This window comes from Drosophila grimshawi, unplaced genomic scaffold (genome assembly GCF_018153295.1).
Source record: "Drosophila grimshawi isolate 15287-2541.00 unplaced genomic scaffold, ASM1815329v1 contig_1377, whole genome shotgun sequence".
Taxonomy (NCBI): domain Eukaryota; kingdom Metazoa; phylum Arthropoda; class Insecta; order Diptera; family Drosophilidae; genus Drosophila; species Drosophila grimshawi.
In genome coordinates this window covers 14059212-14073150 of record NW_025062900.1, presented here as the reverse complement: position 1 = coordinate 14073150, position 13939 = coordinate 14059212, and the positions used below count along the sequence as shown (strand labels likewise).

At 37.8% G+C, this 13939-nt stretch overlaps 1 protein-coding gene across 3 annotated transcripts; it reads left to right on the top strand.

Moving 5' to 3' along the window:
- The first annotated feature begins 1132 nt into the window (after positions 1–1132).
- On the top strand, positions 1133–12201 carry LOC6562503 (cyclin-dependent kinase-like 1). 3 transcript variants are annotated; one of them, XM_032736545.1, is made up of 4 exons: positions 1133–1417; positions 9987–10173; positions 10342–11214; positions 11899–12201. In XM_032736545.1, the coding sequence occupies exons 1-4, from the start codon at positions 1350–1352 to the stop codon at positions 12037–12039; spliced, it is 1269 nt and encodes a 422-aa protein (XP_032592436.1). In that variant the 5' UTR covers positions 1133–1349; the 3' UTR covers positions 12040–12201. The 3 variants fall into 3 exon arrangements, with proteins under 3 accessions (XP_032592436.1, XP_032592431.1, XP_032592434.1); XM_032736540.1 differs by lacking the exon at positions 1133–1417 and adding an exon at positions 4246–4407; XM_032736543.1 differs by lacking the exon at positions 1133–1417 and adding an exon at positions 9770–9885.
- Positions 12202–13939: the final 1738 nt, after the last annotated feature.

The window sequence follows — 13939 nt, the reverse complement described above, 5'->3', positions numbered from 1 at the left end:
CCACCCACTTGAGTTTCCTTAACGGGACAACTATTTTTACGTAGATTAGTAATGACACTTTTCAACTCCAAATAGCGAAGTTTGATTTTCGGATATTGGGTAGTAATTACATTAAGAAATATGTTTGTAAATGCAATATTTATATCCTTAATCCTTAGTTTATTTTGAAAGAAAAATTAATTCTTCAAAAGTTATGAATTATTTATTTTATATGCATTCGTGACTTTGATGCATGCTTGTCAAAACTATTAACAGATTTATATCTTATTCCGAAATAGTTTTCCTCAACTTAAAATCAAATTCTTAAATAAATTAATTGTAATTACCTAATTTTATATACGTGAGCTCTAATTATAATTACTAATAATGTAAACTGGTTTGACCTTGCATATAATACTATTTGAATAATTATTTGTTTGACCTTGGTGATTAAATCTGGTTCGTTTTACGACACCTCTGAATAATGGCTAGTACTTTTGGGGATATCATGAGAAGTTAATTAGGCCAAATGTTTGAACACAATATGCATTGGGCAACCCGAAATCAGACACACATATCGGGCAAATGTTCTACTAATAAAAATGATTGTAATATCCTCATCTGTTCTCATTTAAAGCGCATTAAAATCACTTCTGAATGTCGCCCATTTCTATGGCAATACACACACACTATATATATATATATACCAACGCGGTCTCTCACCCAACTCTGGGTCATAAAATTATTATGAATATTCCAAAATAATTTGCTGGGCAACGCCAAATCAAGGCATAAACTTCTGTGCACATGTTCGGCAAATGTTGTTTGTTTTTAATGACAATGGATTGACAACGCAAAACACAAACAACCCAAGCAAACTACAACTATAACAACACTATTAATAACTTAAATACAGAAAAAGCAACAGCTACAATAACATCTACGACAACAGCAGCAACAACAGCCACAGGAACAGAAAGAGGGGCTAACCCTCCCCAAAGACGAAGCGTTGCCAATGTCAACCGTCGCTGACACCCCAACAAACCTCAGCCCCCTTATCGTTGTTGTTCTTGTCGGCGTTTTCAATGCCGCACTAAAATTCCGGCTACGGTTACGGCTCCGGTTTACTATAAACAAACTTTGTTAACATTTCTCAGTGGACCGACGAACAGTTTTGCCGCGTAATTTCACAAACACGCGTGTTAACACAAGACACATAAAATAAAATACAACAAAACTTAAATGCGCGATAACTAAATGAAACTTATCTAAAATGTGGCAAAAGTAATTGCGAATTTGGGTTTAAACAGACAAATACAAATCAACGACTATTTCAAAGACAACTTTACGCTGTATACACCAAAGGGTCTATGGACAAATGGTTTGGAGAGAAACGTCTATGGCTGTTTGGTAATCATCTTCCACTTCTGCCCAGAAGGTAAGTCACTGAATTGTAATTCAACAAGTTTAACTTTCAATTATGATAAACGATATTGATTCCTTTGAATGTTTGACTTGAACTTGATGTCGTCGTTTAACTTTAAGATTGACGCTTAGATAATTTGCCATTACGGCATAATTGTCCCTGATATTGTTTAGCTATAACCTCAGACAGTTGACTTTCAGGCAAAAGTTTCCTTGACTCTGAAAATTCAAGCGAACAAGTTATTTTCTGAATAATATGGATGTTCATTTGAATAAACCTTGGAGAATACTGATATGTGTACATATGTTCGGCAAAAATACCTTACTTTGCATATTGCTTTTTTGCAGAGCTTTGAACTGCTTCTTTTTGACTATTTGCAGAGTTCCGGATATGAGGCTAGCTATTTTGAATTTATGTATTTATGAATGTATTTAAAAGTTCAGTTGTTGGCATATATAGGCGTAACCCATACAATAGAAATAGTAATTTCAGATATGCCAGTGAAAATGAATTAAGTGCATTAAATTTATATACAAAAAGTAATGTACAGATACTTTAAATAGTATATTGATTACAAATTCAACTTACCATATTAAATAACATAATCTGTATCAATTTCAATGATCACATATGATACTCCAAGTATGCATTACAATTGTATTCAAAATATGCAAAGTATTTCATCTTAGACTTTGGTTTCGCCGAAAATTACTTCAAATATTTGACGTTTGGCATTCAACTTCTCGTTGAGCTGACTCCTCAAAGTGCTTTCAATTACATAGTCACCAAAGAAGACAAACATGTTGGACTCCCTGGTTGAGAGACAGCTCACCTAGCAAATACCCTGCGAAAATACCAAGTTATTTCACAAGTTGCATATGAACAATAGGGTAAATATTTGTAATCGATTTTCTCCCGAGTTTCTGCTTCAACTTGCAGAGATGATCAAAACTATTTCAAGGTATCAACTTACCATGGATAAATTGTTAAAATGATAGTTCTTAAAGCCATCTGTAATCAAATCGTTTTCATGTTAGGGAAATACAAGAACTTACTTTCCAAAATTAAAGTCTCTAGCTCTTCTAGTCTCTGAGATTTTGTACAAATGGAATTGGAGGTGCTTCGTTCTGTCTGTTACATACTTTTGTACATCTTCATTACACCCTTTTTACTGCACAGTAATGTGCTGAAGGTATAAGTAGAAAAAGTGCAGAACCAACGGCACAGGCAGCAGGGAAAATATATTTTCCATATTTTTGCTCGCAGTTTCCATGCAGACGCGCAAATGACGTTGACATGTGCGCAAAGGTTTCACCCAGTTTCACCCGGTTCCACCCGGATGCCTCTCTGGCTGAGGAAGAAGCATTAAAAACCGCTAAATCATCCGCTACCGCTGCCAATAAGTATGCAATATTCCATTTGAGCTGGTTGTCTGGCTGTCAGTCGTTGTCGGGTCCATGTTGGAGTCTCACAATTCTATGACGGATCCTTCGGATGGCATGGGCAGTGAAGAAACCAAACAAAAACAAACAAAGCGATGGCCGCATATCAATGCAATTTTGATGTCTGTGTATTTTTTCGCCATTTTTTCTATTATTTTTTTTTTCTTTTTGCAAATATTTTGTTTGATTGAATTTCAATTTGATTGCAGTTATTTGCGGGTTTGGACTGAGTTTCGCTGATAGGGTTTGTGCGATTGGTTGGTTGGTTAATAGCAAGGTTTGTTGGTTTTCGTGATGCTCATTTTGCTGTCAGTATTGGCAGCTAGTTGAATTGTGAAGAATAAGTTTTGTCACGAGCATGTTCGATTTGCCTGACAGGCTGTCCGATTGGAAAATTGATGCATTCGTCTGATGGGAAATAATATATAATTTCTGGTTAACATATTAGACCATATTAACATGTTATAATTCAATTAATCAATTGCTACTTAAAATGGTAAATCAATGCCGAAAGGTATTCTTATTTTGAGTAATATTACGCAATGAGGAATTGGGCCCCATAACATATATTTATTCATAATCAGCACCAATAGCTACTACAATAAAGCCATTATCGGCTAGTATCTCAGCAAAGCTACCTGTATTAAAAGTCAAATACAATATAAGTTAATTTGTTTCGCAATTTTGTTGAAACTCATTTCTCACGTGTCACACTGATTGGAGAAAATCAACTCGACAAAATATTTTAAATGTATATAATTTAATTTAATACACATATATGTATGTATATGTTGTAAGTTCATTTTAGAATAGCTCGCAATGTAGCTAGTTTTTTGCTCATTCTATTCACGCCATGCTTTTCGAATTCAGTCGCAAAGCAATTGCACATTTGCCCCAAACTCTGTACATCACTTGTATATTGGGTCTTTCAGCGCAACTACTGAGCTCTCCCCTTGCTCAGCCCCTGGATCAACTGCATAGCTGCCTTTGGTTTGGACATTTATGAGCTTCATTTTGCATGTGCCGTGTTTTCCTTGAATCTTTTTGACTGCCATCACAACTCTCGCTCTCTGCATGTGCAGCTAGCTACTTTAGCTGCCTGACTCATTTGCATGCGCCCCTTTCTGTTCATTCCCATGTAGCAGCTGTTTACTGACCCCAAAAAAAAAAAAAAAACAAACTTAGAAAAAGCATTAAAAAAAAAGAAAGACGATGGAAGGGAACTGGCGACGCTGCCAGCACGAAACTCGTCACAGTCAAAGCGGCAAACACCTGGGCCGGTTTCAACGGGGGCTGAGGGCAAGTTGACTCATGGAAAATGGCAAGTCGTGCATTAAATATGCATCATGTCCAATGCATTTTAAAGCATATATCGATAAAATAGATTGAGAAATGGCGTAGTCTACATTTTTCGCTGTTGCGGTGCAAACGTGTCTGTTGGCCGTGTGAAATGTTTCACAATTATTATTTCCCGCAAGCGTTTCACGACTCATTTCTCTATCGTCTCATACAAAAGATACAAGTGTGCAATGAGCCAACTATAAATGCTAGGCAGCACAGGTAGGTCGAAGTTCATATCGTATCGAGTAAAACTTTCGCCTTTGCGGCAAGCTCGTCCGTAATTAGTTTCGTTTTAACTTTGGTGCCAGCAGCTGAAAGTGAAAAATGTGCAAAAAAAACCAACAAAAAACGCAAAAAAAAAACGCAAGAAAAACTTTTGCCCGAATGACATTTAGTCCTGTTTGTAGTTTGTATGTGCATTGGCCTTGGCCTTTGTTACGCAGCCCGTAAGTTGTCTGCAGACCGTAAGTATGCAATGCTTTTTACAGCCGTGCGTGTGCTCGCTGCACATTTGGCATTAATAGCTTGTTATTTATCGCACTCTCACTCCGTGTATTCAGCGAACAAGGCCACATCCCCACTAGAATCCCACAACCCCGCTTAACCAACTCGCTTTTACATATTTGCGCCCATGGAACGCAACGTTGCCGCTCTTCAGCGATTGGGTTACCAAATTTGCAGAGTGCTAAAGTTTTGCCTGGCATATTCATTTCTATTTTCGCACAACAATTTGAGACACTTGGGCAGCAAAAGTTGTTCGTTGGGAGAAGTATTTATAAGCCATATTCGCTGTTTTTAGCACAATGCAAATGCTTAAGTTGAAAAGGTCAGTCGGCTTAGGCATTGTTCTAGGTTCATGTGTTATGTAAGCCATTAATTAGAGACATGCTCAGAGGAGGTAAAACTATAGCCAAAAATCTGAAAATCAGATTTGACAAAGTTACGGCTCTGGAATATTTTAACCCGTCCTATAAGCACTCTCTGTTGGTCTAATTTTAAAATAAACTTCGAGTTAGAATCGCGTTTCAACTTGAAATTCAGCATTAAAGTCAAAGTCAAACTATGATTCTTGCTCAAAGTATATATTATAATATTAGGTAAGATAATACTATCTCATTTTTTTAGTAAGCTTTTTTTCGATAAAGTCGTTCCACTTCTCAAAGTCTTATTCTTAGAGTCAATATTTGAACTCTCCTTTCAGCTATTTTTAGACTAGGATCAGAGTATTGTTCAGTCGGTTAGCTCTCACTTGCTAACATACACACAACATAATTAAAATGACCAAAAATGAGCTCTCTTAATGTTCAGCAGACTATTACTTAATTTTGCAAACTTTGCACTCGGACTGCCTGTCGATTCTCGCAAACACTTAAAACCGGAGCAGTTGGTAAAACACGTACACAATCAATAATATGTACAACAATGGGTTTGCCAACCCACTTGACCAAAAGTTGAACAGCCCCCGGCAAGTGTCGACTATTGAACCCGACTCAAGCCAACAATATGCCCAAAACTCTCTCGCGGCACAAAAGAATAAATATCGGATAGGAGAGTATTGTAGTTAACGTTAACGTGCATGTAAGACCCGAGCCGTGAAGAATATAATTAAGAGGCATGAAAACGACTACAATTACATGAATAATGTAGGAAAAATCAAAGCAAGGGCTGTGTGGTAAACAAACCGTTTCAAAAATAGCCACACAATTGAAGAGAGCCCCAATGAAAGCACTACAATTGCGAATATAATTATGCAAATTGAATGGCGCTAACAACTGTACAAATCCCCTTGCCAATTGGCCAGAAACAAAAAGGTCAAAAGCCGTCACCATATTGGCGAAATTAGTGCGAGCAATTAGAGGAAATGGCTATTGGAATTAAAAGGTGTTGGTCAGAGTATTCATTGTTTTGAGGCCAATTGTGTGTCTGTCAGGGCTCTTTGTGCGATGGTACAACGAGGCGTATGCGTGACAATTGCTAGTAATTCCAGCTCGGATTTCAATGCATTTTTGAGTATATTCGATTCATATTTAATGCAACACGCAACCTCATCACAGACGGTTCGAAACAATATCAAATGAAACAAACCGGAAACCAAACAGCCAATGTCCAATGCGACACACACACATACACATATACAATCACACACACACACACACACACACATTTCTGCAATGTCCGCAGATGCAAGCAAGTTGAGCGGCCATTTTGACTTTATCGCCAAAGCCTGTGGCTGTGGCTTGGCGTGTTGACTTGCTGGCCATTTAGGTGGCCCTGCTAAAGTCCTGTTCCTGGCCAAAAGAAACTTCAGTAGGTTGCCGGCACTTGACGTTTCGACATCGTCTTGCGCTCCACTTTTATTTGCTAGCGTTGTCGCTGCTCGGTATCTTTATTGTTATTACTGAAGTTTCGGAGGTGATAAAGCAATCAAAATAATATCTATATATTACGACTTTCATAATGAAAATGTTTGAGATATCCAAGTTGTTTTCGCTGCGGAGGTAAGCCTGAGTATAACTTCTTCTATAGACTCAACTCCATTATATATCAAAATATTTCATTTGAAGTTTGAATATTTAAATGTATTGCAGCACAAATTGTATATATAGTTTTCTATAGTGTATAAACTTTTTTGTGTTAAAGCAAGTATATTATATTATTATTTATATTTAAGGTGCAATTAATCACAACAAAACTGTTTATTAAATTTTCATTTCTGACTTTCAGTTGGATCTGTTTTAATAAAAGTAAAATATTAAATCTATCGACAATACAATATAAGGAGTCCTAAGTATTTTAATCAGACCATTAAATCGATACCGATAAGAGTTAAATTAAATAAGAATAACACTTGACATTGTTTTAATTACAAAATAAGTGCTGAGAAGTTGATAAGTGAAAACTCGCTTAATTAGACTTCATTAAATATTAAAATCTCACAATTAGGCACCTGCAGGCAACCAAGTCAACAGCAATTTATTCATATTTTGAATCGTAATATCCCAGTGAAGTGTGCCATAATTGCTCTACAAAATGCTAGACATTAATAAGTTATAGTGTCATGGATAAGCCAAACCCAACCTCCCATTCTACTCAGCCAAGCCGATTGCACTGCTGCACCAGTTTGACTGTCTTCCCTAGTTCAAGATAGAGCTACCCTTTCCTTGACTCAGCTCACGAGTTCCTTTTGTAGCACAGTTTGAAAGGCGACAGGGCCACAACGCCCACAGTTCCCGTTTCGCCAGAAACTACCAGGTAACCTCAAAAGGCAAAGAAAAAACTACGCCTCAAATTCTTTCCGGTAGTCGTCGTCGACAGTCGTTGACTGTTTATTCAGTGCACAATGGTCACTCTGGGCAAAAACAAAATCTTAATATTACCTATAAAGGTGTTTGTAAAAAACGACAAAAGGACAAAATGGAGAGTTGTTCGATGTTGCTAAATCCAATCATATTTTTATTTTAATTTATTGAACATTTTATACAATAATAAAAATTAGAGGCCTAAATTTGTCTGTCCGTCTATATATATATATATATACCATGGATTGTTGTCGATTCTGTTTTGTAATGTATATAAATTTGACAGCACATTAAATATCTTTGAATTAAAAGCTATAATTTGATCAAGAATGAACTCCGATTTGCCCACTGTTCAACGTTGTGAGCCACCAAACAACAATACCAACAACAAAAACAAACACAACAAACCATAGAGCACACACTGCTCAGAACTCAGAACTCAGAACTCAAAGGGGAGCTAAGGAAGCTAGATGTTCTACATGAAACATGAAACTTCTTGAAAAACTTCAGAGCACTGCGCATGGTTAGCTTTTGTGTTGTGGTTTTTGCTTTGTTAACTTTGGTCGCATTGCTATGACATTGGTTCTCGGTTTGGGACGTTCGGTCGGACGCCAGACAACGACAAGGGCTGGGCGGGGATTAGCGGGCGGAGGGAGTTCAGGTCGGGCCAAAAGTCCGGGAAATCAGTCGCTGGTTGTCAGTCAAACAAACGGCTCTCGTACAGGTCGCACGCGTCTGACGACCTTTAGCTGGAACCTGCTTAGAATCTTAGAACACATATTGATCGGTATTCCAATTAATTACCAAGTTATTTAGCGCATGGTGTGTATTCAGCTACTCTTTAAACAAACGATTTGTTGGTGCTAATCTTGTGCTTTTCATCATTACAATTTGCATATGTACATACATTGCATCATTCCAAACATACATATCCACATATGTATATGTACGCCAATCCATTTAAATACCGTAGTGGCACATACGTCAGATTATAGCCAGATGGATACCTACTAGGTAAGTGCTCAGTTGGACAGCTCCTCAACGTTAATCCTTCTGCTTTTTGCTGAGTTTTCTACTCCCACCCGCCCCACATCCATTTACCAATTTGATTTGCACTTAGACCTTGTAGCCGCACATGAATATTTAATTTAATTGCATTTTGTGTGTTTACGACCTGCACACATGTAAGTGGCTCGTGTCCTGCACTCGGTTTCCTTCCAACCTTCCCCCCAAAAGTTCAGTTACCTATGCATGACATTGAAATGGCAGAACATATTGCCTGTAAGCTTATCACTCGCTAAACATCAGCCAAAATCACAGAGCCACAAATTGTCTGAAAAGGACACGCATTCAAACTATGAAAAATCGATTTTAGTTTACTTCCTATTTTTTTTTTCTTTTTTGTTTGTTTTGTGGGAAGAGAACTCATTAGTGGGGTGCAATATCTGCAAAGCAATATAGAATATTACTGTTATTGATTATTTGGGAGCCAAAAATGACTTTATAATTATGATTAAGATTCGTTCATCCAGTTTGTTCACTTGAATTTTATGAAATCAATTACAACAATTTCTATTTAAATTAATAATTAAAATTATAATTTCGATCATTAACTTTTGAGATGAAAATCGAAAAACATAAAATTCAATTCAATTTTAACTCGTACATTTAATGCTACTGAAAAAATCAGTTTCAAATAAAAATACAAATTAAATTATTGTGCTCGATTGGGATATACACTGAAAAGTAGGAGAATTGCAGTTTACTCTCATTGAAAGTTAATTTTAAAGGAAAAATAATAAATTAAGATGCATATTCAATACAATTCTCTAATTTAATGGGTGCGGTACACAATAAGTTAAGGAAACTAATAGATTAAAATTTAATTATTAGCTTAAAACTCTCTTATCATATATCTCTCGTATCATAGAAATTTTCCATATTTTAGTATTCAAACACATTCTTTATTTATTATTAATATCTGTAGTCTTTTTCATTCTTTTTATGCTTAACAAAGGCATCACTTGCATTGAAATAACTCATGAAAACTTTTCTAATCTCATTCGTTTTCGTTGCAAAAAGAAACCCATCAAATAACAAGCACAACTAATCAAATCCGTTAAACAAAAATCAACTTTTGGACATCAAATAAAATTACAAAAGAATAAAATCAAAGTCTGTACATATATATAGTAAACAACATCAAAAGATCACCGCTCATTCAAATGACATATACATTTATATATGTATACCCGATTCCCATATATACATATATATATATGTGATTGAGATCTCTCATGTGTTCGTGTCAAACAAATAGCATCATAAACATTCTATGTGCTCAATGCAAAGCAATGCGTCGTGCAAACATCAAACGTGGTCAATGTTTGAGTCTAAGGTAAAATTCACAGCTAAATGTATATTTATCTAAATCTGAACCTTATGCACATGTGCAGGTTGAAAAATATATTAAAGTATTACTCATTGAAACACTTTCAGACCACAAGGTAGCAGCAAAATGGATCGTTATGAGAAGCTCAGTCGACTGGGCGAGGGCTCATATGGCGTCGTCTACAAATGTCGAGATCGAGAAACTGGCGCCTTAGTTGCGGTTAAAAGATTTGTCGAATCTGAGGACGATCCGGCCATACGTAAAATAGCATTGCGAGAGATAAGGCTGCTGAAGGTAAGATGAAGTGCTTTAAATTGTCAGATGCCTTACAAAATAATTGAATTTATTTAATACATTTATATCTTATACATGTGCAAGATATAAGTTAGTCGAATATTAATTTGTTTTTTCAGCTTAACATATACAATAATATTAACCAACCATTTTACTTCAATTTTGTAGAACCTGAAGCACCCGAATCTGGTGTCGTTGTTGGAAGTGTTTCGACGCAAGCGCCGCCTGCATCTGGTCTTTGAGTTCTGTGAGCTGACGGTGCTGCATGAATTGGAACGACATCCACAGGGCTGCCCGGAGCCACTGACCAAGCAGATTTGCTATCAGACGCTGCTGGGCGTGGCATATTGCCATAAGCAGGGCTGCCTGCATCGCGACATTAAGCCAGAGAATATTCTGCTGACGGCCCAGGGTCAAGTGAAGCTCTGTGACTTTGGCTTTGCGCGAATGCTTAGTCCGGGCGAGAATTATACAGACTATGTGGCGACACGCTGGTATCGGGCACCGGAACTCCTCGTCGGCGACACACAGTATGGCACGCCGGTGGATGTGTGGGCGATTGGCTGCCTCTTTGCGGAACTGGTGCGCGGCGAGGCGCTGTGGCCGGGACGCAGTGATGTGGATCAATTGTATTTGATACGCAAGTCTCTGGGTGATTTGCTGCCGCGACATATACAAATTTTTGGACAGAATGAGTACTTTAAGGGCATAACGCTGCCAGTGCCTCCGACGCTGGAGCCACTAGAGGACAAAATGCCGGGCAAAGCACTGCAAAATCCGCTAACCATCGATGTGCTAAAGAAGTGCCTGGACAAGGATCCCTCGAAGCGTTGGTCCTGCGACAAGCTGATTAAGCACTCCTACTTCGATGATTACATAGCCAAACAGCGCGAGCTGGACCACATCAACAGCCTAGAGGCGGCCACACTACGCCAACAGCAATTGGCCTCCCAACAGTTCATGCTGGCCACTGCCGCCCAACAGCTTCAAACGGGCACGGCGCAGGCGGCGGCCATCGCCGCAACGCGTGATAAATCAAAGGTGAGCAAAGGACAGCTTACACTCACTGTGAAATATGCCCAGGCATCAAATTAATGCGAGGTTCAAAGCTGGATTTCATAAAGCTATTCCCAGTAGGCCAAACAGATTTATATCACTTGCTTTTTTCCGTATACATCTCATAGCATGTTGCTTTTGGATTCATCACAATGTCTCTCTTTGAATATGTTTCCGTTTCTGACAACTACTTATCTAAGGTATAAAAAAGTCAACCCGACCAAAAAAAGTTCCATAAAATGGAAATAAAATGCTGAGAGCATTAGCGTAAAAAGTCCAATATGAATATTATTAGTTTAATATAATTCCATAAAATATTTTTTCTGTATTTTATACGGAACTTCAAGAAGAACATTTTTTCAAATTTGAAAAAAATTAAAAGACCACAAGAGAAATTGTCAAAGACAGTTATAGAAAATAGCAAATGTCTTAGAGAAGTAAAGGCAAACAAATAATGGTATATTTTAATGATACTTTTGTTTAAAAACTAGGGTTCTGTTTTCAAAATATAAAAATACGAACTTCAACTATGAAAATTAAGCAATCTTAATTCCTAATTGGGTTTATTTTTTTGGCAAAGTTAAGCAAATATTTGGTAATCTTCATTAAAAATATTATTTAATGAGTGTACTTCATTTCTGTAATAATTTTGTCCTTTTTGGCCAGCAGACTTCAAACACCTCCTTGCCGCTGCTGCCGAGCACACAGCATCATCATCATCATACGCATCAGGACTATGTGAAGCTACAGCCACTAAATAAGAATGCAGCGATGCTGCATCGCACCGAGCATCACCTGCCCACCATTTGAGGATTGAGCTCGCTACTTCTGCACTGAATTGTAATCTTTACTATCCCCTAGCAGTTGGCTCACATATTTTAGTATATTACTGCGTTATGTGAAGAAAAAAACCTGGCATAAGTTTCTTTAATTACTTCGACAAATAAATGTAAAGTGTGAAAAAATACAAAATACTTTAAATTTCGTGAGTGAGTAAAATTGTTAGGCCAATAATCTGCATAAGTTTAAAAAAAGTAAATAAGACGGATGTAGTTTAGAACTGTCAGCCTCGAACAGTGTGGGTAGTTGGGTAATGATGCCATCTGTCTGTTATATACATAATTAATTATATCTAATTTTGAGATTATAATGTAATGCACTTGCTAAATCCCTTCGAGCCATGCACACACACGTACATTGAATTAAAATCCAGCGCGGGAGCTACAGAAAATGTCGTGTCTACACAGCTGGGCCTGTAGACACCTTAACCCACTGGCAGCAGTCGCGAACTTGGCTACTACTTTGCTTCGTACATCAAACCATATCTAACCATATCTACCACATCCACTTGTTGCCCCCAAAGCTAACCAAGTGAACGTCACACTTCGCCACGTGCCAACCACGACGGAGACGGTGACGGAGAAGGAGGCAGAGGCAGAGGCGGAGGCGGAGGCGGTGGCGGAGACTGGGTCTGTTGGCAAAGGCTCGACTCGTTTTTTTGGCAGGCTAATCCGGTGCTAAGCACACGGCAGATAATCAACGACACGTACCGTTTTACGTGTGTTCTCCCAGTGTTCCGGAAATGGGCAAACAATCGCTAACAAAGTGGCATTGACTTTTGATTGCAGTCGTTACGGTATTTAATGATAAAGATATTTATTAAAAGAGATTGGCCAAAATTGTGGGTTTGCTTGAAACTCTATTTTTTCTTTCGCATCTTTCAAATCAATCTATAAGCGTTAAGTAATATTCATTATTGATATTTAATATAAAAATGCACTATTAATTTGGCATACTTTTAATCAAGTTTAATATTTTGGGCTTATAAAGTTTTATGCTCGCTGTATTTTATTATTTTATTGTTCACTGAGCTCGTTTGAAACTTCATGTTGCCAACTAATAGTATTCATAGACTTATGAAAATTAAATTAATTTATTATGCATAATAGAATTGCGAACTTTGTCGAAGGCCCATACAAAACAATTATTTGCTGGCCCACTTTTGAATCTCAAATGACTAAAATAGTTGACTGGCTCAACTGATAGACTTTTGTTTTTTTGGTTGCCAAAAAGTTTTAATTAAATTAGTGTGCAAGTTGGCAGTAGTGCAACAGAGTAACGGCAACTGTCAACATACAGCTCGAATCTCTGGAGGTCGACGATGTGACCAGAGTTTTGTACGGGAGTCGTCGAATGCATTTGGGTATGGCGGACGCAGGCAAACACTGAAACTGACTCACATTCTCTCTTTCTCCATATCTTTCCGTTTCTCTCTCGTTCTCTATATATATATATATATATATATATATATATATCTGTGCTGACTTTTGCTTCAATGCACCCGCCGCCAAGTGCCTGGCACAATTGCTAGACACTTTGATTTTTCGTTTGGCATCACAATGGTCCAGAAACTTTCCGTTTCACCCTTTTATCTAACTGAGCTGAGCATTTGGCTGGGAATGCAAAAGGCAAAAGGCAAAAGGCATTTGTAAAGCGAGTGCAACCCCCACCCTCACTCCGTCCCTCACACCACCGCACCTGCAGCAGCCTCGTCCTCTCCCTGCCACATCCTGGACAGGATATGCAAAGTGTGCAGCGTGTTGTCGACTTGACGCTTGACAATCGCAGACAGTTGCATAATCTGTACTGTCGTTTATGCAAAGTGGCCTCCGGCAAAGAAGTGGGGCTGGGATAATGTTAAGAGGTGTCT

What these genes read in the sequence shown, in the direction of transcription:
- LOC6562503 (XM_032736540.1), top strand. Translation starts at nt 4,298, where the DNA reads ATGTTTCACAATTATTATTTCCCGCAAGCGTTTCACGACTCATTTCTC. An exon ending in GAGAGATAAGGCTGCTGAAG is followed by an intron (nt 10,174 to 10,341) that starts GTAAGATGAAGT and finishes TCAATTTTGTAG; the next exon opens with AACCTGAAGCACCCGAATCT. An exon ending in CAACGCGTGATAAATCAAAG is followed by an intron (nt 11,215 to 11,898) that starts GTGAGCAAAGGA and finishes TTTGGCCAGCAG; the next exon opens with ACTTCAAACACCTCCTTGCC.